This window comes from Anastrepha ludens, chromosome 2, assembly GCF_028408465.1.
Source record: "Anastrepha ludens isolate Willacy chromosome 2, idAnaLude1.1, whole genome shotgun sequence".
In the NCBI taxonomy this organism is placed as follows: domain Eukaryota; kingdom Metazoa; phylum Arthropoda; class Insecta; order Diptera; family Tephritidae; genus Anastrepha; species Anastrepha ludens.
In genome coordinates, this window is record NC_071498.1 from 135,618,839 (window position 1) to 135,645,414 (window position 26,576).

General features: G+C 37.2%; 2 protein-coding genes across 7 annotated transcripts in view; one reads left to right on the forward strand and one right to left on the reverse strand.

Moving 5' to 3' along the window:
* Nucleotides 1-22,406, forward strand: part of LOC128855396 (actin-binding LIM protein 2) — a 50,027-nt gene extending 27,621 nt beyond the window's left edge. The window contains exons 3-12 of one of the 6 annotated variants that reach the window (XM_054090260.1): nucleotides 1,688-2,365; nucleotides 2,864-2,920; nucleotides 3,241-3,767; nucleotides 3,834-4,007; nucleotides 13,649-13,788; nucleotides 18,929-19,044; nucleotides 20,886-20,952; nucleotides 21,034-21,074; nucleotides 21,135-21,335; nucleotides 21,400-22,406. In XM_054090260.1, coding sequence (XP_053946235.1) covers nucleotides 1,688-2,365; nucleotides 2,864-2,920; nucleotides 3,241-3,767; nucleotides 3,834-4,007; nucleotides 13,649-13,788; nucleotides 18,929-19,044; nucleotides 20,886-20,952; nucleotides 21,034-21,074; nucleotides 21,135-21,335; nucleotides 21,400-21,513 — 2,115 coding nt within the window. In that variant the 3' untranslated portion in view covers nucleotides 21,514-22,406. Of the gene's footprint in view, nucleotides 1-1,687; nucleotides 2,366-2,863; nucleotides 2,921-3,240; nucleotides 3,768-3,833; nucleotides 4,008-13,648; nucleotides 13,789-15,285; nucleotides 15,375-18,928; nucleotides 19,045-20,885; nucleotides 20,953-21,033; nucleotides 21,075-21,134; nucleotides 21,336-21,399 lie in introns of all 6 variants that reach the window. The other 5 variants (XM_054090261.1, XM_054090262.1, XM_054090263.1 and 2 more) reach the window with 5 other exon arrangements.
* Nucleotides 22,407-24,718: 2,312 nt separating this feature from the next.
* Nucleotides 24,719-26,114, reverse strand: LOC128859634 (uncharacterized). Its single transcript, XM_054096600.1, has 5 exons — nucleotides 25,834-26,114; nucleotides 25,559-25,714; nucleotides 25,361-25,498; nucleotides 25,069-25,283; nucleotides 24,719-25,009 (listed from the first exon to the last, which is right to left on the reverse strand). Exons 1-5 carry the CDS (start codon nucleotides 25,975-25,977, stop codon nucleotides 24,880-24,882), a joined length of 783 nt encoding a protein of 260 aa, XP_053952575.1. The 5' UTR covers nucleotides 25,978-26,114; the 3' UTR covers nucleotides 24,719-24,879.
* Nucleotides 26,115-26,576: the final 462 nt, after the last annotated feature.

A 26,576-nucleotide genomic window follows, 5' to 3' on the forward strand; every position in this document is an offset into this window, starting at 1 on the left:
ATATCATTTGGGAGTGCGTAGGTTCGAATATCCGTGCATGAAACAGCAAAATGATAGAAACAATTTTTCGAATAGCGGTCGACCTCGGCAGGCAATGACGAACCTCCGAGTGTATTGCTGTCAGGTAAAAGCTCCTCATAAAAAACCATTTGCTGTTCGGAGTCGGCTTAAAACTGTAAGTTCTTCCATTTGGGGAACAACATCAAGACGCACGCCACAAATAGAAGAAGGAGCTCGGCCAAATACCTCAGACAAGTTTACGCGCCAATTATTTATATATTTGTTTTATGTTATTTTGACTATGACAGCATTGGAAATCTTGCGGCACGGAGTGGATCTTATTACCCTTATACAACGTTGGGGAAACTTATTTCCAAAGCCAATGTTGTGTAGCTCAAATACTGAATTCATTGAAAAGAAGTCAAATTCATATTTTCTGACGAAGCGCATTTTCATCTTGGCGACTATGTTAAAGAGTCGGTCTAATGATTCTTGTGGTCTCTGCGCCCAATCCCAGGAGAGTCCAATGCACTTTCTCCTTGAATGTAGCGCGGAGACGGTTGAGACAAATCGGCCAACTGTAGCTAGAAGAAAGGCACATACACTCAATCCAACCCAGCTCTATCTTAAGTTTAATAAGGGAACTGGGTTTAGATGAGGTACTGTGATGAGTAGAGGGCTCAAAGCACTATGAGGAGGGTGGTGCAAAGCTCTTAGAAAACCTATCTACCTATCTGTTCACAATTATTTTTTCCGTTGAGCTCTACAAAGACTTGGTAAATATTTTTTTGCCGTAAATTGAAAACCTGGACTTGGACGATCTTTGATTTCAGTGGATAGGGCGCAATGCCACACTCGAGTTTTCAGCCGTCTGAGCGATGTTAATTTGCCATTTCGGAGCTGCGATTTGGTTGTTTTAGACTTTTTTGTTAGGTGCCGTGAAGGGCCGATGTTATGCAAAAAATATATTATCTTGGAAAACTGGGTTAACGGGTTAGATAAATAATAGGAATGTTTGCTCTTTTCAGTAAATCAACGTAAATAACGTAAAAAATTTGATTTTTGCTCATAAAACAACTATATGGATCACCTTGTATATATAAAGTCATTAAAAGTTTTAATCAAAATCAACGGCATTTTGTAGTCACTAAAACTTGCATATTTAGAATTCTAAAAATTCTGGTCATAAAGTTGAAAGTTTTGATTAAATTTTGTACAAAGTTTGAAAGTTTGCACTAAATGGTTATTGCTGTAGTAATGTATTTATAATTTTGCAGCGAGGTGTAGATGGGAAGAAATCGTTGGGGTTCAAATGAATAGTAGTTAGGGCAAGTTTTTCTCCTTCAATTTGTGGTGTTTCCCTTGATCTTGTTCAACAAATGGAGGGAACTACAGATTTATACCGCCACTGAACGGTAGATGGTTTTTTTCCGAAAACCCTTTTCATGGCATCGTAGGTTTGCGATTGATTGCCGAGGGGTGATTGCTATTAGAAAACCCCTTTTCTACCTCTAGCTGTTTCCCGTCCATTTTTGTTTTTGAACCCGGCCCCCATCGAATGGTAATCGAGCACAAACCTATTCAGCCACGTCGGCCGCGTATACTGCAATTAAAATTCGGTGGAAAAGGGCTATTGAATGATATATTTCAAAACGTATTGCAAACTTTTTCCATTTTTTGGTTACAGGTAACAAATACCGGCAAAGAGGTGTTATGTGAAAATTGTATTCCAGCTGCTACTTCATCGCCCATCCGACAAACGTCGACCACTGCCGAAACGTCGCGTAAGGAAGGCACGGTTTCACCAGTTCCAAAAGCTGAAAGTCCAACACGTGCCACTGCACACCAGCAGATGACTAGTGGCGTGGTGTCGGATAAAGCGCATCTGAAGGAAGACTATGACCCAAACGACTGTGCCGGATGCGGTGAACTATTGAAAGAAGGTCAAGCATTAGTTGCGTTGGATCGACAGTGGCATGTTTGGTGCTTCCGTTGCAAAGCATGTAATGCCGTACTAAACGGCGAATATATGGGCAAGGATGGTGTGCCGTACTGTGAGAAGTGCTATCAAAAATCATTTGGTGTCAAATGTGCTTACTGTAATCGCTTTATTAGCGGAAAAGTGTTACAAGCAGGTGATAATCATCACTTTCATCCGACATGCGCACGTTGTACGAAGTGCGGCGATCCATTCGGAGATGGCGAAGAAATGTACCTACAAGGTAGCGCTATTTGGCATCCACGCTGTGGTCCTGGTCCGTCTGAATCCGGCATAATATTGAATGGTGGAGGCCCAGCCGTCGGTAATGGTGGGTTTACGGACACTGAATGCGATCGTATAAGCTCTAGTGCGCTCAGTGATATGGTAAGTGGAGATGGTTCGGTGATTTGCTAACCACTGCAATGGACTAACCCTTTAATATTGTATATTAAATAAATTATTTCATAATCAGTTGTAAGCTTTATCGGTAAATGTGTGAGTTTGAAGCATGATGAGCTGCACAAAATAATATTCTTGCACTGCGCACCTGTATATGATTGTGTAGCTGCACGTCCCACCTATCACCTCTCCACTCCCCAAATGCAGACGATTTTTACATGGAATTGAAATAACACCTCAATGAATCAGTATGTTAATGCCGTTGGTGGTGCGCATGTTTATGGCTAGTACCTTCCGAGGGAGACGAGACTACCTACCAAACAAACCAATCACCTCTACCGCCCTCTCCGCCTGTGAATTCCTTCGAGCACCGATTTTTCCTAATCTTCCTTCTCCACACTTGATTATTATTTTCTCCCGTATTTATTGTTTATTTTTTATTTTTCACAATTTGAGCTTGCAATGGTTTTCTGTTGTTTTCAGTACACGCGCTCCAGAACGCCGAGTTTTAATGGTTCACTTTATTCCTCTAGCCGAAAGGTTTGTTTTTCTTTAAGTTTATTTGTTTTTTTTTCTTATTTTTTGTTTTTGTATATAAGTACATATCACATTTTTGATTTGGAATATTTTTCTTAACTTTTTTAATAATAAAAATTGTTTGGTTTTCTTAAGTTTAATATATACATATACAGAAATCACAATCAAAATCACAAATCAACACTAATTACAAAGAATATTAATTTGCTTAGTTAATTTTACAATAAAAAAAAATAAAACAATTAACTTGAAAGGTTTTCAAATATACGCAATTATTTGCTTTGCACTAAGTAACTAATTGCTGCTTAATATCGATTTTGCAGCACTACCGTACCGTTAGTCCCGGGCTAATCTTACGTGAATACGGCCGTCCCGGTGGTGAAGATATTTCGCGTATTTATACGTACAGCTACTTGACAGATGCTCCACACTACTTACGCAAGCCAATTGATCCGTACGATAAAATGCCTTTGTCACCACATTTCCATCGACCGCCGTCGTACGCCACCAGTACAGCTGGTTCAACGGCAGGCAGTCGGCCACCGTCACGGCCTCATTCACGCAGTCGCAGCGCCATGAAAGTACTTGTAGATGCGATCCGGTCGGAGACGCCTCGCCCCAAGAGCCCTGCCATGAACAACGAAGAGCCCATAGAGCTGTCTCACTATCCAGCTGCAAAGAAGCCACCGCCGGGTGAGAAACCGAAAATTGAAAGGGATGATTTCCCAGCACCGCCTTACCCATATACAGATCCAGAGCGTAGGCGCCGCTACAGTGATACTTATAGAGGTGTTGCTACTTCCGATGATGACGACGAAGTCGACAATAGGAAAAATGGAGACGCTGACACGTGAGCAATTGGAAATTTATGTCTACTTGTTTTGGGCACTTTCTTTTTCTCATTTGTACACTATAGGCGTCTACATCGTGAGGCTGAAGAGCTGGAAAAATTGAATTCGGGCATAGGTTCAGTTATTGCTAAAGATTTAAAGGAGCACGCAAAATATAGAAAATGGAAACAACAGAATTTAGACCCGAGAAATGCATCACGTACCCCATCGGCAGCCAAAGAACCTATACTCAAGTTAAGGTATGTCAAGGAAAACTTTGCTGTTTTAGTTGTTAAATATGTACAGTGTCGGACAAAAATATTGAGCTGAGTACTTATCTTAATCCACTTAACATGGAGAGTCTTGAAGAATTACACAAAAATTTTTATTTAAAGCAACATAAATCAAAACGCTTGTGTAGTCAACGAGCATTTTCGTTAACTGTTCTTTCAACGAAAAGAAAAACACGCTATTCCGAAAAAATACAATTTATTTTATATACATATGTATATACATATATTCGAAGTTAAGGTAAATAGAAAATTACGGCACGGCGCCTCGAATTAATCTGCGCGACGTGGTATACGATCCAATTGCGACTGACTTTGCCCTGCAGTTGGGCGTAGATATATACTTGCTTTGATTGCTGCGAAGAGCAATTTACAAAAGTTTGTATATATGTACATACAGATGTTAAAGTGCATGAGAGAGGGCAAGTGCATCGTTTATGTTGGTTGCGCTGACTGCGCTGCTTTCTGCATAACCAAACATCCTCCCCCCGTTGGAAGACTCTGGCTTTCAACCTCATCTTGTCTTGGCAATGGGCATAGCTTTCGGATGGCTCTTCGGATGACTCCATTTGCAGTCTTTAGTACAGCGACACGTGCCACACGATCTGATCCATATATTAGTTCGGTGACTCTTGCTAGGGGCCACTTGAGAGGAGGCAGATTTTCGTCCTTTACTAAAACTATGTCGTTGACGCAGAGTTCGAAATTCTGTGTGCGCCACTTTGAGCGCTGCTGCAAGGTAGTTAAGTACTCCTCACGCCAACGTGCCCAAAATATCTGCTGGTAGTATGATACGCGCTGCCATTGATCCAAACGATTAAAGTTAATCTTCGTGACATCTGGTTCAACATAAGTAGAGATAGGAGCAGTGTCAATGAAGTGAGCTGGAGTTAGAACGTCTAAATCAGCCGGATTCTCTGAAGGTGGAAACAAAGGTCTTGAGTTAATAATTGCCGCTATGTGGCAAATAAGGGTGCGCAGTTCATCGAAGTTTAATAATGACGAGCCCTCCGAGCGATGAAAATGATATTTCGCAGTTTTAACGGCCGCTTCCCAAAGCCCACCAAAGTGTGGAGAGCGAGGTGGAATGAAATGCCAATCTATGGTATTGGCTAGACAAAATTCATGAACTGCTTGCACATGTTTCTCGCTCAGGAATAAACGTTTTAATTCTGCCATCTCATTCTTAGCGCCAACAAAGTTGGTTGCGTTGTCCGACCATATACGAGTGGGGCGACAACGCGTTAGGATGAACCGCTTTAGTGCATTTAAGAATGCCTTCGTTGATAAGTCTGCTACGAGCTCCAAGTGCACAGCTTTCGTGGCAAAACATATGAATATGCAAATGTAACATTTTATGGGTTGCTTGTTGCGTATTTCGTTTTTATAATGGAATGGTCCACAATAATCGACGCCTGTGACCATAAATGCATAAGATGAGTTTACCCTATCTTCCGGAAGATCAGCCATAATATGTTCCGCTAAGTGCGGTTTAGCTCGGAAGCATAGAGTGCATTTGCTTACAACGTTCGAAACAGTTTTTCGTCCGCCAATAGGCCAATACTGCAGCCGAATGTATGCTAGTAGGGAACGAGGACCCGCGTGCAAATTGCGCCTATGAAAATGCATAATGATTGCCTGAGTGACAGGATGACGCCTCGGCAGTATGACTGGATGCTGCGCCTCGAAGTCGAGCGCTGAATTTTTCAGTCGTCCACCCACACGAAGCAATCCACAACTATCGATGAATGGTGAGAGCGACGCAATGCAACTAGATGCCTTCACACCTTGACCGGCTTGAAGGCATTTGAGATCCTCTTTGAAGTGAAGCCTTTGGATGGTGCGCAGGAGTAGTTTTGTGCCACGCCGTATGCAATCAACAGTCAGTCCAGAAAGCCGCAAGCGATTTTGGAACTTATAAATGTAACCAAAAACATGCTGTAATTTTTCAAATGAATTTATGAATTTACACCTGAGTGTTATGTCAACGTACTCAGATGTCGCAAATAACACCCTTTTGCGCATTTCTGGGAGTTGACTGACTTGACTGCAAGGGTTTGGCCAATTGTTTTTATCTTGAGCTAAAAAATCCGGTCCATGCAGCCATAGAGATGAGTTAATGAGGTCGTTAGAGGTTGCACCTCTGGATAAAATATCAGCTGGGTTAAACTTCGTAGGCACGTAGCGCCATTCCATACCCGCAGTCAACTCCTATATAGTGGCTATGCGATTAGCTGTAAAGATTTGAAATCTTGAAGGTTCGTCGCGAATCCAGGATAACACCACCGCCGAATCAGACCAACAATAATATCGACACGAGAAAAGTTTCATTTGAGCTATTTCATGCATGAGTTGCGCCAACAGGGAGGCACCGCACAACTCCACCCTTGGAACCGTAAGAGTTTTTAAGGGCGCTACACGAGATTTTGAACATAGCAGTTGCGCCTGGTTTCTTCCTTGACTGACTGACACGACGTAAAGACAAGCTCCGTATGCTTCGATGCTGGCGTCACTAAAACCATGAATTTCATAGGCGCCATTCTGCTGGATTGACAAACGGGGAAACTTTATTTGCGGTATGCGGCCAAAATCTGCACACAAACTAAGCCACGATGAATGTAGTGATGAAGGCAAACTTTCATCCCAGTCAAGCCTTTCTTTCCAGATTTGTTGAAGAAAGATTTTAGCCTTCGAAATAATAGGGCCGATGAGACCGAGTGGGTCATAAAAACGAGCAATAGTTGACAAAATGGACCGCTTGCAATGTTTTGATGAAGGCTGCATTGATGAGAACGCGAACAATAGGCAATCTGATGCAGGATCCCAAGTTAAACCGAGTGTTTTAGTTATATCGCTTCCATCGTCGAACTTAAGTAGTGTTTCTCGATCATCAGGTGGTATCGTCTGCAACAATTGAGGATTACTGGAGCACCACTTTCTCAACTTGAATCCTCCTTTTTCCAGCAGCTTTGTAGTTTGACTCATAATTTCCTTGACTTCTTGAATGGACTCACCGCCTGTAATAAAATCATCGACATAAAAATCGCGCTTTAATATTTTTGAGCCTATGGGGTAGACAGTTTGTTCATCAATGGCTAACTGGTGCATCGAACGAATTGAGAGGAATGAAGCTGGTCTTGTACCATAAGTGACTGTGTCAAGTTTAAAGACGTTGACCGGCTGCTGTGGGGAGTCACGCCACAAGATGCACTGCAGATAACTATCGGGCTCTGAGACTCGTACACAACGATACATCTTACATATGTCACCCGTCAAAGCGATTGGAAAGGTTCTAAACCGAAGCAATGTGTTGAACAGTTTAGGTTGTATGGTGGGTCCTGTCATAAGCAAGTCGTTCAACGAGTATCCAGAAGATGAAACCGCAGAGCCATCGAATACAACGCGGAGTTTTGTAGTTGTGCTCTCTTCCTTCAAAACACAGTGATGTGGCAGAAAGTATTTGCAATACCGCAGATTGTTCTTAGTAACCAGTGACATATGTCCTAGATTCAAATACTCCCGTATGAATGCTGCATATTGGGCCTTCCGCTGTGGGTGGCGGTCCAATTTTCGCTCTAGATTAAGAAAACGACGAAACGCTTGTTGATAAGAGTCACCCAAGAGATCAATATTAAATTTTGCTGGTAGCCGGACCGAATAGTTCCCTGTAGACAAACGCAAATAATTGGCCTTAAAATGCGCCTCGCAGTCAAGCTCTTCCTTGGAGTATGTGGCGACAGATTCACAGCAACTTTCAACCTCCCAAAATCTACGTACTAGTTGATCGATTTGAACATTGGATTCGTAACCTATGTCAAGTGATGACTGTGCGGCCAATATCGCTCCCCTTTGCCGCTGCGATTCACCACCTGTTACAACCCATCCTAACCTAGTTTTCTGTAGGCACGGTAGACCGTGAGCTAACTTTATTTGTCCAATGCATAAGAGATCATAGAAGAGGCTGGCTCCAATAAGCATATCTATTCGTTGCGACTTGAAAAAACCTCGATCTGCTAAACAAATGTTCGACGGTATTTTCCAATGAGAAATATCCAAAGTAAAAGAGGGTTGATTGTCCGTTATGTTAGGAGCAACCAACGCTGTAATGCAGGTAGAGTACTCCGAGTTTTGAGACTGAATAGTAATATTGACAGTCAAACCATCAGAGGCGAAGTTTGCATTACCAAGACCCGATACGTAGGTGGATGACTTGGTTTTTCGCAACTGCAGTTGATGAGCAAGACGAGACGTTATAATATGCAACTGCGACCCTGAATCGAGCAGTGCACGACATGGCACCCATGTACCTGCGCTGTTCTTAACATTGATGACAGCAGTGGCTAGAAGCACAACATCAGGACTGAGATTCTGAGCAGATGTGACAATTGACGTTGTTTGTGAGATTGCAGCCAAGGTGTGGTGTGCGACTGAAGTTGAAACAAGCTTAGAGGTGTTTGGAGGTGCTAATTGGGAGGATGCTTGCACTGAAGATGCAGGACCTTGTGACGACATTGGTGAAGAAGAGGAGTCGATATGTAGCAGACTGTGGTGCTTGGATCCACGCGTACGACATAGACCAGCATTGCACGTTCGAAGCTGATGGCCTTTTCTGAGGCAGTTTAAACACAAAGCAAGCCTTTTGACCTCCTTAAGACGGAGTTGTGGAGATAAATTTAAAAAACGGGTGCATGAATATACAGCATGGTCTGTGTTGTCGCAAAAAACACAGCCATTGGTTGAATTGTTTGTATTGTTAGTAGCAATAAATGATTTTCTACCATGGTTAATAGTTCTACTATTTTTTCCCACCTGTGAGCCACGAGTATACGCTGCCATGGAATGTTCTACATTCTCCAGCCTTTGACAACGCTTCTCCAGGAAATTTGTAAACTGCTCCCATGAGGGTATGAGATCTAACGGCGCAGCTTCCTCCCAATTTGCCTGCGTGATACTGTCGACTTTTTGCAGAAGAGTGTGTACGATTATACACCCCGCTATTTGCTCCGAATTCCCCATGGTGCGTAGAGCGCGCAGGTTTGCATTTACCTTGTCGGATAATTCACGAAGCTTCACCGCTGAAGAAGTGTCCACCTTTTTGATGCCCATAATCTCAGTGATGTGTGCCTGAAAAATAAGACGCTTATTGTTAAATCTTTTGTTAAGCAAATCTAGAGCCACAGAGTAGTTGTTGCCACTCATCTCCAACGAACGAATTGCATCCAGAGCTGGACCCTTCAGATATGAACGTAGGTGCTGCAACTTCTCGACATCCGTGAGGTCCGGATCCTTGTCTATAACGGTTGAAAACAAGGAAAAGAAATCTGTGTATTCCGTATATCCTCCACTGAATGTAGGCAGTCTGAGCTCAGGCAAACGTGGTCGACTTTGCAAAACAACTGTTTGCCCTTCCAAAACCGGATCGTGCCGCATGGTTGAGCAGGATGGCATTTGAGATTGACGTTTATGAATTTCACGCCGTATACGACACCGAAGTAAAAGGAGTAGCTCTTCAAAATTTGAACGCAGTGCTCCGCCGATTTCGTCAAAATTGAGCTCCTCTAAGCTGTCATGAGCCAAGTTAAACGTGCTGGAAATATGTTCGAGGCACTCCAACCGTACCTTTAAATCTACTTCGGTGAATGGATTAATTTTTTCGCCTTCGATTGCCCGTTCAATCGATTGCGCTTGTGCATAAATTGATTGCGCCTTACGTTTGTAAAAAATCACCATATCCTCAGGTGACAACCGAGAAGCTTCGTTTGTTGCCATCATACAAAATATTAAAAATGTATTAACGAACAATAATATATATATATATATTAAAATTGTATGCACGGGTTGAAGTTAGCAGTTTATACCGTTTGAAGTTAGCGGTATGAGCAGGTTGAAGTTAGCGGGATATACCGTTGGAAGATAAAACTACCGGAATACCGTATGAAGTTAGTGTTTTTATTGTTTTTTTTAAGTTCGTACATATGCTACTTTAGTTATGTACGTGTGCTTCTGTACTTCACTTCAACTGTATTTTGTCTTATTTATTTCAACTGCTTTTTGTTTTATTTGTTTCAACTGTATTTTGTTTTATTTATTTCAACTATTTTTTATTTTATTTATTTCAACAATTTTTTATTTTATTTATTTCAACTATTTTTTATTTTATTTATTTCAACAATTTTTTATTTTATTTTATTTTGTTTTTTATTTTATTTATTTCAACTATTTTTTGTTTTATTTATTTCAATAGATATATTCCACGAGAATTTAAATAGGATTATATTAATCGCGATCACGTCGGGGTCACCAAAATGTGTAGTCAACGAGCATTTTCGTTAACTGTTCTTTCAACGAAAAGAAAAACACGCTATTCCGAAAAAATACAATTTATTTTATATACATATGTATATACATATATTCGAAGTTAAGGTAAATAGAAAATTACGGCACGGCGCCTCGAATTAATCTGCGCGACGTGGTATACGATCCAATTGCGACTGACTTTGCCCTGCAGTTGGGCGTAGATATATACTTGCTTTGATTGCTGCGAAGAGCAATTTACAAAAGTTTGTATATATGTACATACAGATGTTAAAGTGCATGAGAGAGGGCAAGTGCATCGTTTATGTTGGTTGCGCTGACTGCGCTGCTTTCTGCATAACCAAACAACGCTATTTTAATTTATCCAAAAATATTTTTAACGAAATTTTATTGCGTATTCTACGAAAATCACAAAGCATAGTCTAACACTCAAACCTGTTAAGGTACTATGCTTCTAAAGTTCGCGTTTCACGTGAAATGGCTGTGAAAATACATACAAATTACATTGCCGTGAAATATGCCTGAAATTTCGTATGTATCTCACACCAACAACATGATAGCAGCAACATTTTTTCACACCTATTTAGATTAGGTTCTCTGCGAAGTTTGCACTTTGCCCTCATGGTCTTTTATGCCCTCTGCTCATCACAGTACCTCATCCAGACCCTGCCCCTTATTCACTCAGAATAGAGCTGAGTTGGATTGAGCGTATGTGCCTTTCTTCTGGCTGCAGTTAGCCAAGATGTCTCAACCTTCTCCGTGCTGTAGGGCTACATTCTAGGAGAAGGTGCGTTGGACTCTTCTGGCATTGGTCGCCAAGAGTCGGTAGACCATATCCCGTCATATGCAGATGGGTACGCAGTCTTGCAGTGGCCTGTGAGAATGCCCGTGAGCGTTCTCAGTTTATCCCTGGGGAGGTTTATGAGTATTTCAAACATCTTTTGGTTGTACCCGCCCAGTATAGATTTCGCCTAGCGTAGCCTCATAGTTTAGTGCCTGCATACCGCCCTTAGCCCTAGCTCTCCTTGATAATGTGTTGTCCCATAGCAAGGAAGGGCTCAGGACCTATTAAAGGCGAGGCCGCAGCCTCTCTCGCCATTGCGTCCGTTATTTCGTTCCCAAATTAGCCGGATGCGATTGCACCTATTTAAAATGCATGTCTTTTAAAATAACGCGGAAACTGACAGTTCGTTTGCGAGTGAAGTGCCTGAGTTCGAATACTCCCGAAATATGACATTATTAAGCGAAATGTTTTCGCAAAAAATTTAAGTAAATCTTATTTATATATATCTTTTTGCGGAAGTAAATTTTATTTATATTTGTTTAAAACACTTTTCTTACAAAAAATTTTCAATTGCTTTTGGGGCGATGCTTATAAATTTCTTCTCATTTGACAATCAATACTCGACTATGGAAACTATGGAAAGCTATAAAAAATACAGTTATTTGTTGACAGCTGTATACGCACACATTATTTTGAATATTTTCAAGCGTTTTTTTTTTTTTTTTTTTTTTTTTTTTTTTTTTTTTTTTTTTTTTTTTTTTTTTTTTTTTTTTTTTTTTGAATTAAAGTCTCGTCGTCATATTCAGTTATACCAAAATGGACTAAATAAGGATATTTCATCATATGATTGAATTTAGCCAAAATGGCAGGAAAACCCCATTCAAATGAATTTAAAAACTTAATAATCTGTAATTGTAATACAAAAACTGTTTATCGCACAAGGTCATTTGTGAAAAGTTTTGCTCACCTAAATCAGTAGTAAGTGTCGTTTTAAACAAAATTAAAAAGTCTGAAACCGTCAAAACATTTTATTGTGGTGGACAACCACGAAGACACAGGGATGTTAAAACTTTAATTGCAAAAATATCACGACAAATCAGTAGTCAGTGTCACTTAGCTTAACAGTAAGCAGTCGAAAAGTTCAGAAAAGAGTTTGCGAGCTGAGTTAAAAAGTTATAGATAGCCAAAAATTCCTTCATTTCCAATTAAAATGGCAATTTGCTCAAGATCATTTTGGCTGGTCAGTGCAGAAATGGAAAACCATTATATTTTCTGATGAATCAAAGTTTAACTTGAAAAAACTCAGACGAAATGAGGAGAGTACGCCGACCAGAAAGTAAGCGGTTCGATCCTCGATAATGACAAGCAGGGAGGAAGAATCATAATGGTATAGCGCTGCCTTTTAGGATACGGCATTGGATCGCTTGATCGAACCAACCGCATAATGGATAAATTTATGTATGCTACAAAAACAGTCGTTCCCGCGATAGTCGGTTCTAGCTTACCGGAACGACCCGGAAGGTCATCCGCCCAAGGAAGGTCACTTTCGCAGCATTCACCGTATGGAGAATGCTTATGCTGCTACAACAACAAATTTATGTACAAGGGGGCGCAAAATTAATCAACCTATCGGAAGAATTGTTAATTTTAAGAATTGCAAATGGCGTCGTACATCAATCATATTTGACATCTGTGAACCAGACAGCTGCAGTGTACAAACAGACAAGCAATGGAGCGCATTAAGGTTCAAATAAAGATTTCCATCACTCGAAATCATTTTGTTTGTGCCTCCACCCTTTAGTGGGTGGCTGAGCTCCTCCCTGAATCTGTGATGTTTTATTTAGTAAAGAGTTTATTCAAAAACAAAATTGCATGATTAATTTAGCGCCATCTAGCATCCTACAACATGTGATGCTTCCCTACGCAGAGTGGAATATGCCGCTCTTGTGGTTATTCTTACATGGCAATGCCCCTAAGCCTTCATTAAAAATGTGCTAAGCTCTATCATTCTGAACTGGCCGACACAGCCCCCAAATATCAATCCAATTGGGAGTTTCTCGCAAATGATTTTGTGCAAGCGAATAACCAGGGAAGGTATGATATTAATGGTGATAAGGACAAGTTGTTTGAGGCAGCAAAAAATGCTTTGAGTAGCATTCAGAACAACATCATCAAAAATCTAATTGATTCTATTCCAGGCTGGCTGAGCTGTGAAATATTGATTATTATACTCGAAATTAATATATTTTGTCGCATAGTTTATAGTTTTATATGCTACTTTTAATTGCAAATGGTATAATGATATACCTATTGTATATTTTCGATCATGAATTTATAAAGCAGTATTTTTACTTGTTTTATAATGTGTAAGAGTTAAATTTAGTTGAATTTAGTCACAAAAATACAGTCTTATGAATCATGACTAGGTATCAGTTCAATATGTTTTGTCCGACATTGTAGGTATGTATGTAATATTTGTACAAATCTATGTAACTTATCATTAATAAAATAGATACGAATCGCCCATTGGTGCTTCACCATCACGTAATTTGGATCATCAGAAGCCTTTCTACGAAGATGAAATGTTTGATCGGTCAACAAGTTACAGAGGATCGTTAGGCAAATCGCTTGGTAATGCGCCCAGCTACAACGGTAGGTTGCAAAACAAGTATTGCACATATTTCTATCAAATTACAATTGCTCCTTAGTAAATAAAAATTAAGCAAAATAACGTTCTCATAATTAGAAGGAAATATGTATGCATTGAATATAAGATATTTTTCGAACAGCAGGCAAAATCGATCGGGTTATAAATATATTTTACCTTATATTTCGAGCACCAACCGATCTGGAAAACAATATTAACTTCGATATCTTTATGAACTTTTTTATTTTTTATATTGGCAGTGTAACATGAGGTACATTTATATACATATAATTGGCACATAAATGGTTTGCTGGGTGTTTGGCCGAGCTCCTCCTTCTATTCTATATGTGGTGTGCGTCTTGATGTTTTATCGCATATAGAGGGGCTAACAGTTTTATGCCGTAGCTTTGCTGATGATTTTTAATGAGAAGCGTTTTACATGACAGAAATGCACTAGAAGATTTGACATTGCTTGCCGAGGATGCAAGACTCTTAGAAAAACCACTTTTTCTTTTATTTAGTATTTCATGAGGGCCCGGGTAAAGGCCCTACACAATGGTGACCGCTCTGACATCCTAAAAATCCCCGAATTTGCATCGTTAACACTTTATCTTCGAAAGTTAATAAATTAGTAATTAGCGGCCGCCGTACCCGAATGGGTTTGTGTCTATTTAATAATTTTCTAATAGCGGACGCGCCTCGGGAAATTTTTGGCAAGTCCCCGAGTGTATTTCTTCCATGAAAAATCTCTTCATTAAAAATCACGTGCCGCTCAGAAGCGGCATATAACTGTAGGTTTATGGAAAAACATCAAGACGCACACCACAAATTGGAAAAGGACCTCTGCCAAATATGTATGATATGCTACATCTGCCGCAAAGCAGTAATATGCGTGGTTTATATATCCATTTTTGTTCCCACAACAGTCGATGCTCTGTTACTGGAAGTTTAACTGTGGTGAATTTTAACTAAGTTAAATATTCAAAAACAAAAACAAAAAATGGTCCATGGCATTTGCTACGCCTAAAAGGTGCAATTAACAATACTTTTTTTTTTGTAAAGGTATTTTCAGTGAGGGTTTTACGGTGAAGAATTTTCAAATTATGTTTACAAACAAGATTGCACGTTTCCATTACCTTCAGGTGGAAAGTAGCGTTAAACTCTACTATTTTTGTCTATAAGGGCAATATGTCTCCGGCACGTACGTGTTACATTTGAATAAATTGCTGTATTAACAACAGTATCCAACAGTAAAAACAAAACTATGTATAATTAGTCTTATTTCATGACTAAACTAAAACGAAGCATATTTAGGCAGTTAACGCTTCCGGATTATTAAAAGAAGCCATTTTCGTGCAATCGTGTAACGGAACTATTTGTAACACTCTATCCATGACTATGACAGTCTCGTTTATTTTAATTCTAGTTATTATAATTTTGATAAGGCTTACATTGGGCGTTTTATACACAAAACTAAATTACATATTTGAAATATAACACAGCGATACATTCCTACCGATCTCCACCAAGACCAGGATATGGATTGAAAACTTCGACTTTGCCGCCATCAATACGCAATGGCTATAGTTCCGTAAGTGTAATCAAAATATGTGGCTTCTATGCTGGTGCGAAAGTCATGCTGTTCGGCTCGCTTAAATTATTGGTGATTGGTAGTGCTACTACGTTTCATATTGAATACAACTTCATTTGTGATTAACACTTTGTATTGTGGTTAACAATGTCTAATCGGACATAACCTATAAGATTTATAGTAAATTCTTTTAACTGCGACGTAACATAATGCGCTATCTTGGTACATATACTCGATCATAGCTACGTTCTATACCGTATTTAAATAAATATAGATTTGAGGTATAAAATGTCACCAAACTGTTACTGACCAACTGCGCTGATCAGTTTGTTACCCTTTGGAATTGTGTTTTTTTTATAATTTGTATTGTTAGCTTTGATTTTGGTTAAGCCAGCGCTTTTATAGCACTGTAATAATAAACTTGCTTATATATATAAATTGTATTTAAAAATTTTATTAGGATAACATACGCGCCTACATCTACATACGAGTACATGAGTAAGCGTGGCTGATTCGAACTGCCCCCATGCAAAGATGTATTCTTTCTTGGTAGTAATGATATTTGGTGTTTCCATATTAGGAAAAAAAAACAGAAAAAAACAATTTAAATGTATCTTTCCATTCAGAATTGCACCAACCTTTTCAAACCCTTCTATCAGCAGTCGTTCACGCTTATGGATTTTGTTCTGTGTACTGTGTCTATAATTTTGAAAGTGGTCTAAGTCACAAATTTCTTATTACGAGATAATTAAGATTTTGCATTTGATTGGATGAAAAAATATTTTTCTATTGTGAATTACTATGTATGTATGTATGATGACCTTTCTCGGCTTTTTTGCCTTGAATAATAAAAATTTATTATGAGTTTTGAGTTTTGTACTAATTTGTTGTTTTAACTTTAAATAACTCATGCTCGATTTCACTAATTAATTTTAAAATTTATCAGGCTCCTTAAAATTTAAGGATGTACAATTTCAATACGAAACTTTGCTATTTTAAATTTTAACAGTCTGACAACTTCCAAATTGATGGGTGAAAGCGGGCATTGGACCATTTTTAGAAGCAACTAAATAACCAACATATAAAAATTCGAAGCAAGTAAATATGAGCTTAATTGAAAACAAAAATTTGGTACAAAACAAAATCAGTCAAAAACAATTATGAATTTTTGAATGCTTTATGTGTATTTAAATTTTTTTAATTAAAATATTTAATTGAAATTTTTGAATATTAGAATGTTACATGATTCAATAATAAAAGGTTTGCTCAGTAAGCAGCTTTCTCGTTCCCTCGGCTCTCTAGCAAGTCACTAGGTTGTTAGCTCTAGAAATGTTGAGTAAAAGTGGAGGAAAAGTAAAATTTGTAGAAAAACATTTAATTTTCGTTTCAATTTCAATTTTGTTGCTTATGAGCAACAACTCGCTCAATAATTTGTATCGATATGTCCAGGAATCCCTATATAACGCTTAAGCTAGGACATAAGATATTCATTGGGGCAATGTGCGAGAAAAGTGGACTTTTTAATCACCGTAAACTGATGCATTAATGGAGAATTTAAAAGGCTTTTTTTCTTATGATGTGATTTTGAAGGAATTCATGTTTGCATTGAATAGTATCGGCGTTTGCAGGTTTCATTATAAGAAAGTTGAGATTGACGGAACATGTTTCAAATGAGCATGTGAAATTGGTAAATAAAGTGTCCACAGGAGGCTTAGCAAATATCCCAGTATCAGCTTTCTGAGTATTGCTAAAAAATTGGAGGTAATATTCAAAAGTTTTAACGGTACAACTATTCGGCATGCGGCAACTACTGAAAAAAGCGTATTGCGTGCACGTGAATGAATGCTACCACAGGACTAGAATGTCGAGGGCAGGAAACTTTTTTCAAAATAAGAATGAATCAATTAATAAAAATTCTACGCAAATACTATTAAAAAGCCCTTTAAATGTAATAATAATTAAATTAATTAAGTTCAGGTAGTTTGCAAAATAGTTAGTAACGTAAGAATAATCGTGACTTAGAGATCAAAATTCGAAACTTACGTGAGCAAAGCGGAGCAAAGTAAGGTATAAGTATGCTCAAAGTTTGTTTTTAGTCAACTAAATTTGTGAAGAATCAATTTCGTCTATGAGTCTATTCATATTGGCGATGCTTCGCAACTTCGCGATCGGTTTTAAATTTAAAAATTATTTCAAAAAATATAATCTTGGTTAAGTTAAAAAAATTAAAAAAGTAAAGAAATACTTTTTTGGTGTTTTTTTTTTACCAAAAAGGAATTACTTTTTTCCACTTTCTTAAATGCAGCCTTTCGTAAGGGAGTGTCAGAATTCGAATGTCACAAGTGAGCAAACCTTTAATAATTGATTCGTGAAAATATTGAATGTTTAAAGTAATTCAGTTTTCCATTTCTCCTGCGATCAAGATCAGCTTCGATACGGGATTAAATAAATTAAATATAAGAACAAATTACATACATAGCTAACACAAGAAGAACCCCTAGCTTCTTTTTCAGTTGGGCTTTCAGTTAGAAAAGGAGTTTCCATCGTGTTCCTTATCAATGTTCATTGATTACTATAACGAACTAGCTAAGTTTTTATTTTTTTTTTTACCATTTGAGCATTTTCATAATTAACAATAATCGACTTGCGCATACTATTGAAATAACAAACACTGTCTACGAACTCATTTTCGACGATTAGGCAAAAGAAATTTCTGAACATTGTTAGATTAAGTTAACTCGATGTCAAATTACTAAAAAACATTTTTTTTATTTAGTGACTTAGACTACTTTTTAAATTATAGGCACAATTATATGCATATACCAAAGCCATGTAGCTTTTGTTATATTTTTCAAAACTTTTATGGTATCTTAAATCAGTTAGGAGAACACCCTGTCAAATATCTATATTACATACATATTTATCTATAGAACTTTTTTATAATTACCTTAACTTTTGACCTAATGTTCTCATTTCCAACTCTTCCTCTGAATTGTCACTGTATTTTTTTCTTTTAATGCTGCTTTTGGCTTGTGATCGTGTATATTACCCGTGTTGCTCAACAAATATATATTTACATATATGCATATATATATATATATATGAATTCGTAAACCACTTGCACATTAAATGCACACTCGGTGCTGGACAACATAAAACAATGTGTATTGCATATAACAACAACAACGTAACGACCGATTTTGATTCTGGTGTCTGGTGATTACTACCCAATTTGCATATTTATCAACGATAACAACGCGCAATTCGTTCATCCTCATCATCAAATGGTAAACTCTTCATACTCGTCGATCATTTTTGACTGTCAAATATCACCAATATCATATCAAAAACGCTTCATTTGCAATTCATTGAACATTTGCTTGGACGCTTCGTTCTACATACAATCAACGCTCATCATTCGCTTGGTGGCTACCATCCATTCATGCCTGCATGCTTATACAACATACACGTATACGACCATACGAACACATACGCACGCACAAATATATTTACATGTGGTTTTTTATATATATGCATACACATTCGTTACATAGTGGTGAGCGCCTTGCGACATGTCCCTAAACCAGGATACGGCTTGGCTCCACGCTCACATACATTCAGTGCATCCACTCCAGCCGGTGGCACTACTGCTGTGCACCCTGTTGCTACTGTAAGCGCTTTCAATATGTTGCTTTATTTGAAAATGCTTAATGACTTCTTCTGAATTGTTTTTATTATACTACCTGCAAATATTTCTTATTACATATTCATAAGTAATAGCTACTAAGTTGTTTGTGTTTTCTATATTCATCTTATAATTTGTTTTTGATTTTTTTTTTTAATTGTCAAAAAAATACTACCAATTTGACTATTATGAGTTTAACGGTAAAAACGGACGATTTACAGTTTTCAAATACTTCTCATACTTGTTGTGTATAGTACAAAAAAAAATTCAAGCGATTTTCCATTGTACCAACGACAGCATAAATAAACACCTAGTCTTAATTAGGTTTATTATTTGCTTGTTGCTTATAATGCCAAGGACATTGTCCAATTTTACTAAAGGCATTTTATTACTATTATATTTCCAAAGCAATGTCTTAGTGCAAAGTATTTCAACTTCAATTTATTGCTCCAGAAACTCTTTTACTGAATTAACCTAATGTACCGCTATTATCAAAGCTAGGAGCTCGTAAACATAGTTACACAATCTTTGAAAATGAAAGAACCTAACATTTCGGCTTGAACTTTTTACGATTTGGTAAGAATAAGCCAACATTTTTTTGGAACAGTTGTACACTAAATTTAATTTTTTCCTAAGTCAACAAGAACAACAAGAATTTGAATCCTTGTAATGACTGGGAGATGTTTTTTTCTGTTACAACAATAACAATACCTACTAAATATTATATTATTCCAAAATTTCTGTGACGCCATTTACAACCACACAAATACAACATAAGCCGTAGCAGCCGCGTATACTTAAATCTATGTATGTAAAGGGTGATCAATTTAGAGGTATCGGATTTTAAGTTGAAATAAAACAACGAGCATTCAAACTTTACTATTTTTATGTAGAACCATTCGTGACCTTTATGTATTTTTTCAAGAAAATCTCCTTCAAATATTCGCCACAACTGCGCCGTAATTAGGCCATCCGTGAACACCAATTTTTGAATCTCACTGGAAATTCGGTCGGTATCTAATGAATAACTTTAGTAATGTTGGCTTTCAATGCCTCAATCGATTCTGGTTTATCAACAAAGCATTTAGACTTTACATGCCCCCCACAAATAAAAGTCCAAAGGTGTGATATCAAACGATCTTGGTGGCCAATTCAGAGGCGAGGTCAGAGGCGAGAGGTGAATTGCTCACCGAAACGACAACGCAGTAAATCCATTATCCATGCGTGATCTGTCAAAAACAACCCTATTGGAAAAAGTACCTCCAATCTGATCACCCCTTATTTAGCACGTTACGACGGCTAACTCAATGATTGCGTACATGGTTCAAACTTTAAATTAAGTACCTTACACGAAGAAATTTGGTTTTCATATTACATTTTCAGAATTATTTGATAAGATATCGTAAAATGTACCGTTTAATATTTATAAACGCAAATTAGCGACACGACAATGAATAATTACCTTTTTTATTGTTTTTTTTTAGTATTTAATTTTTTTTTTCTTTTTTGTTTTTAAAATTCCGCAATACATTCAATACGTGCACTACTCTTATTATTATTCTAATTTTTTTTTTAATTCTGTATACTTTCTGTAATTTGTGGTTCTTGTTTCTAATTTTTAAGAGGAATTTATTTGTTTGTTTAGCTTGGCACGGCATGAAGTTGAATTTATAATTTGGGTCTTACTTTGCACCTTTGTAGATTTGCTTATCACTTCACAAGAATTTTCCAGACATCTGCACATAACAATTTCAATTTTCAAAACACAACAGTTCAACAGTTGGTATATTTACATAATTTTAACTTTCCTTTTTACCAACTATTAGGATTTTTCATATGGAGGTCTTGTGGATAAAACTCATAGCACAGATTTAAGTTGCGGAAAATCGGAAGGCAAGTACCCATTAAGCAAAGTTTTGTAAATAAATGTTTAGACTTTTTTATTTTTAATTTTTTTGCACTCTTTTTTTATAGCTTCAGTTGATTCCATTACAGATGGTGATAGGCGTGTTTTGGTAAGTACTTTCTATGCTCGATAGGAAGAAACTCGTCATTATAAACAAATTTATTGATAGATGGGTGGCGAGCTTCCCGCTTCTAGCACTTATTCGGGTGTTTTGTCCTATCATTATCCACAAACTGGGTTGATACGCCGCAGTCTACCAAACATGGCACACTCTTTGCTGGTACACGAGCCGGCTAAGATTTATCCTTATCATTTATTAATCATCACAAACTATCGTCTGCCAACAGATGTTGATCGCTGCAACTTAGAGGTAACTTCAAGCGTTTTAAGCTATTGAATATATTATATTTTAACACATTTCAAATATCTTGTAGCGTCATTTATCCGATGTAGAATTCGAGCATGTTTTGCAATGTTCTCGATCCGAGTTCTATCGACTACCCCAATGGAGACGAAACGAGCTGAAACGACGAGCTAAGCTGTTCTAAGTGAACAAAAACATTGAATCAACATTTCTCTACCGGATTATTGGCTGGATAATAGGACTGTCTCAACCCACACATGCACCTGCGATTGTTCGTAGCTTAGAAGAAAAAAAAAATTATACATATATAGATATATATGCATCGTTATTACAAACGATTATTCAAATTAAATAGGCTCATCGTGTACACTTGCTTTAGCATAGCAAAGCAAAATCAACGAGTCAACGTCTATAGCTTCGCCGCTATTCACGTCTGCCACACTCACAGGAGAAAAAACTATAGAAACTAAATGCTCCAAACTATAGAAAAAGAAACTGAAACGCGCTAGACCGCCCCTTTGTAACCAAATCGAGTACCAACTATCTTCTAATAGTGAATAAGATTAAGTTGTATTGCCTGAATGCAAATATTGACCGTTAAAAAAAAAAGAAACAAGAAAATAATCGGACAAGCTTTACGGCTTTACAATACGAGTATGCAAAAATAGTAAAACTTAAACAAATTCTGAGCTTTTTCTATTTTACATAGCATATTATTTTCGTTCGCAATTATATTGTATTTATATACGTGCATATACCTGTATTTTTTAAATTATATTAAAAGAGAATATTGCGAAAGCTTACACTACACATATATGTATGTACACATTTGCATGTATGCTGACTTCTACTGATTTCTATATATTTTGATTTCCTTTATGCATTTGCATTTATTCGCGTATTATTAAGGCGAAATAGGTCGAAAAGCAGAAATGATGCTAAAGTACTAATTTGCTTTCTAAAGAACACACGCATAGAAACATGCGATTAAGATACGAGTATAACACGCTGAAAATCTGATAATTGCATTAAAAAAATGTATTTATAAATATATGCTTAACATTTATTTAATGTGAATCGTTTAATTCTTTATTTACTAAGAGAATTCCTTGCAGTAAGTAGAAATAATACAACTAATAACCAAGAATCCCGAATCACGGGAAAAAGATTTAGATGGGATTTAATTTGCTGAAGTGGCCTCTTCCATTTGAAAAGACATATTTATTTATTTATTACATTTTTTATTTATTTATCAACTAACAGGATGCTTACCGACTATAAGATAGATAGATACAAACAAAGACCTTATGTCAAGAGTGTTATAAGGGGTTAGGGGTAGTCAGAATTAAAGAAAAATGGATTTTTTTTTGCATTTTCTTAAAGTTTTTTTTTTTTCTTGCTCGCTCCTCTCGGGAGCATAGGGCCTCGACGAGACTTGTCTTGCGTTGGTTTCGTTAATCTATTTGATCTCTGACAGGGTAGGTGATTAGCCTGCCGCTACCAGTCCTAAGTGGTGGAAAATGCCCACCTGTCGTTTCTTAGCCTTTTTTACTGCTCTTAAAGTATAATATCCTAAAAATATTGTGTGAAAATTTGAAGTGAATCCAACAAGTACTTTTCGAGTTATTCAATTAATATTATTAACAAAGGGCGCTTCAGAGTTCGATAGCAAAACTTTAAATGCGTTTTTCTCAAAACTATGTTTTTTGAACTCGCGATCACTGTAACTTAAAAACCGCTTGGTTGATTTCAATAAAATGTGTACTGCTTTTGAAAAACATAAAAAACTCGTGCCTGATCAAAAATCAGGCACAAGATTATCTATTAATAAAACTAATTTCTCTTGTCCGATTGATTTTGGATGAATCTCCAAGGACTTGTGATGAGGGCGCCACACAAACAGAGATAACTTCTGCAATTATTATTATAATTTTTTTTTTTTTTGAAATTTTGCTAACGTCAAGTCTGTCTCTTACAACGTCGAAATCATAAGTAGTCAATAGGACCAGTATGAACTAGTGCAGCCACGGGATGTCTACTGATGCCCCCTCATCCCCCTGCAACATCTACCCAATGAGGCACCCATGCTTCTTGTTAAGGAGCACAAGAAAATGCTCAGCAAGCAATTTCTTCTGGGTGCTATCGTAACTACACTGTTGAGATCCCGGACAAAATAAAATTACAACTACTGGGCCGGACATTATGCAGACAAACACTAAGCAACATTTATCGGGAGACACTTACCACCTTTCTAAACTCCCGATCCTTGAATGCCGTTATCGGAGTCCAACCAACACCTATTGCAGACGAAGAGCTTCAGCTGCCCCGCGAGACCCGCGTTACTTTGGTCCTATTGCGTTAAACTCGTATTTATCCAGAATCGACCCCGACAAACCCAATATATGTCTAGCATGTTGAGACACACCGCACGACACTAACCATCTATTCACATGCCCTATCAAACCTACTCACCTAACACCCCTCTCCCTGTGGACCCAACCTTTCGAAACATCGCGTTTTCTGAGTCTACCGTTAAATTAGTTAGACGAAAATGGCAGGTTACTACATCGCACTGACAGGGTTCAGTAAGCTGTAGCAACAACAGAAAAAACTCGTATTAACTACATCCAAAATATGTAGTAAGTCTCAAAAAATCTTTTAGGGCGATGTAAAAAAAAAGAAAAAAATTCCTTATAGAATAATTGATAAAATATTAATTCAAGGCATATCCTCAGGTTTTAACTTTCCAAAACTTTTGCAACTTGTCCAGTTCTTAGTTAGTCTGACTTCATGGGCCCAAAATTATTGGAATATGTGAATTTATGGGAATATTTTTTAATAAACCTGGGTTATTTTTCAATTTTAGTAATGAGCTGAACCAATTCTTTTTTTGCTACAATTAAATAAAAGTGAAACTCAACTTATAGTCAATATCGCAATACAGAAACACTCTTTTTAAATGCCTAAGTACATATATTTATTCAAATATATATTTTTTTTAATTTCAAGTAAATCATATTTTATATTAGAAAGTGTGCGATGAATGATTCATGAAAACGATTGATATTTAATCATTTTCTGAATCCTACGGTTGAGATCCCTTATTTTCAGAATATATTAATGAAATCTTATCAAATTTTTTTGTCTAGTCTTGATATGAAATGGAGGGATCTTAAAAATGCACTGGGCGGTTTGACGATGTCGGCGAGAGGCGATTGCTACTTGGAAATTTTCAGTTATTTGAGGTTTCATATCGAACCTAGGACAAACCGTTCACGACAACCGCCACTCATCATTACAAACCACAATGTAACTGTCACTCCAGCAACATTCCGCGTAGATGTATGGGGAATGTTTATGCCGCAACAACAACATTACAAACTACAAAATTTCTATTTGTAAAAATGGAGTGTGAGTTTTATTGTAAAAATACATGTATTCGTAGTTAATTTGACTATAGTGTGCGCATTTGCTGTGAGTATTAGGATAAGGAATGCTTCGGAAGGCTTCTGTGTTTTGTTCAGTGCAGTATATTTGATCGGCAGTGTCGCTATGTTATTATTTCTATTTTTGGATGTAGCGAAGCATCGTCAGCACGAAGATCATGAGTGAGAAGTGTTTTCATTACTGTCAAACTGCTTCCTATTATTTGCTTATGATAAATCTGACGCGTGACAAAACTGAAAGAAAGTAGATAAGTAATAGCTATACGTTTAAGCATTTGCAATCCATGAAATACCCCATGTTGTCATAAAAGTCGCGTTCTTCTTCTTGCCACTCGGAAATTGTGCATTCTAAAGAACTACATCCATTTGCTACACATTTTTTAGACACCAAGTTGAGCATTGGTTCGGCGACTTTGTGAAAGGGATAGTCTGGCGCCACAGCGAAACGATACATCCAAGCAGCGTTGTAGAGTGAATTGTGTTTTTTCACGCTTACGGTAGCGATAATCTAAAAACAAATAAATTCATAAAGTATACCAAATTTATAATACAAACATTATGTACATTGTACCTATGTTATCCTACCTTTTTTCTAAACTTGTTTTTATATGATTGTTCATATGGAGATTCCTCCAAAAATATTTGGAATGTCGCTTCTCGTGGTTTGAGACGAAATATAAATGGCTCATAGCACTCTGCTACTAGACTTTGTGACGGTTTTGTCTATTGTTTAAGGAAATATAACTGATTATTTTTTCTTTGTATATTTAACTTATTTATTACATTCATAAGTTCAACTGCTTTTGCGTAAAACGAAAAGTAGGTTCCAGAGTACAAAAAAAATATACAGCCGGGAATGGTCATTGCACAAAAATGTAGTGGCACTCCAATGAAAATGAAGAGTATAGCCCATGTTATTACAATGAATTGTAAAGTTATCTGAAAATGTTCATACAGTATATAATAATTATGAATATTTTTGCACCCATATACATACATATGTAAGTATCTGAACATGTTCAATCGGTCAAGGACAATGCTTCATTAAATCAACATACCTCTCTAAAACAAAAGCAGTAGAAGGACTTCTTCACGAAGGACATAATATAGTCGCGCACCAGTTCTTGGCATTTAAGCTCATCATCATCGCGGTAGTTGCGTATTACAATGAATGGCTGCATTGGTACGTCCGTTAGGTTCATCTGATTATAAGAATTTTAATAGCCCCACACAAACATTCCACAACTTTTTGAAGGACTCTACAAATATATTTCAAGAATGAAAACAAACGAAAATTGGGATGACACTCCCGAAGACGAGTATAACTAAATATATCGATTGAAGATTGTTGTTTACTAGTGCTTAACCTTTAACTGTCGCATATTTTCTCTTTGACCTTTAGCGATGGGAATAGAAAACCGTTACAGAAATATATGTAGTAGGGGTTTTCACACCGACTTTGTTGCTTCGTTGCTTGGCAGTTTACGTATATTTTGTTTTTGTAAATCCAACGAAAGTAGTTAGCAACAAGTAACGAAGAGTCGCGGTGGCAAGCTTGACAATTTATCGGTATTTGCCAAATTAAAAATTAACTGTTTGTCATTTCATGATCAGGCGTAAAGTTTAATTTTAAAATAACAAAAAGATCAGAAAAAAAGTAAGTGAGTAATATTTGTAGTCAAATTTCTGTGGGATTGAATAGAAAATGTGCACCATTAGGTGAATTTTATATAAATTATTGAGAGGCGGCCGCCGTAGCTGAATGGGTTGGTTCGTGACTACCATTCGGAATTCAGAGAGA

Coding starts and splice junctions, on each gene's coding strand:
- LOC128859634 (XM_054096600.1), bottom strand. CDS start 25,977: ATGAACCTAACGGACGTACCAATGCAGCCATTCATTGTAATACGCAAC. Junction 25,499..25,558: donor AAGCAGTTGAACTTATGAAT/GTAATAAATAAG, acceptor CTTAAACAATAG/ACAAAACCGTCACAAAGTCT. Junction 25,284..25,360: donor AAAACAAGTTTAGAAAAAAG/GTAGGATAACAT, acceptor ATTTGTTTTTAG/ATTATCGCTACCGTAAGCGT.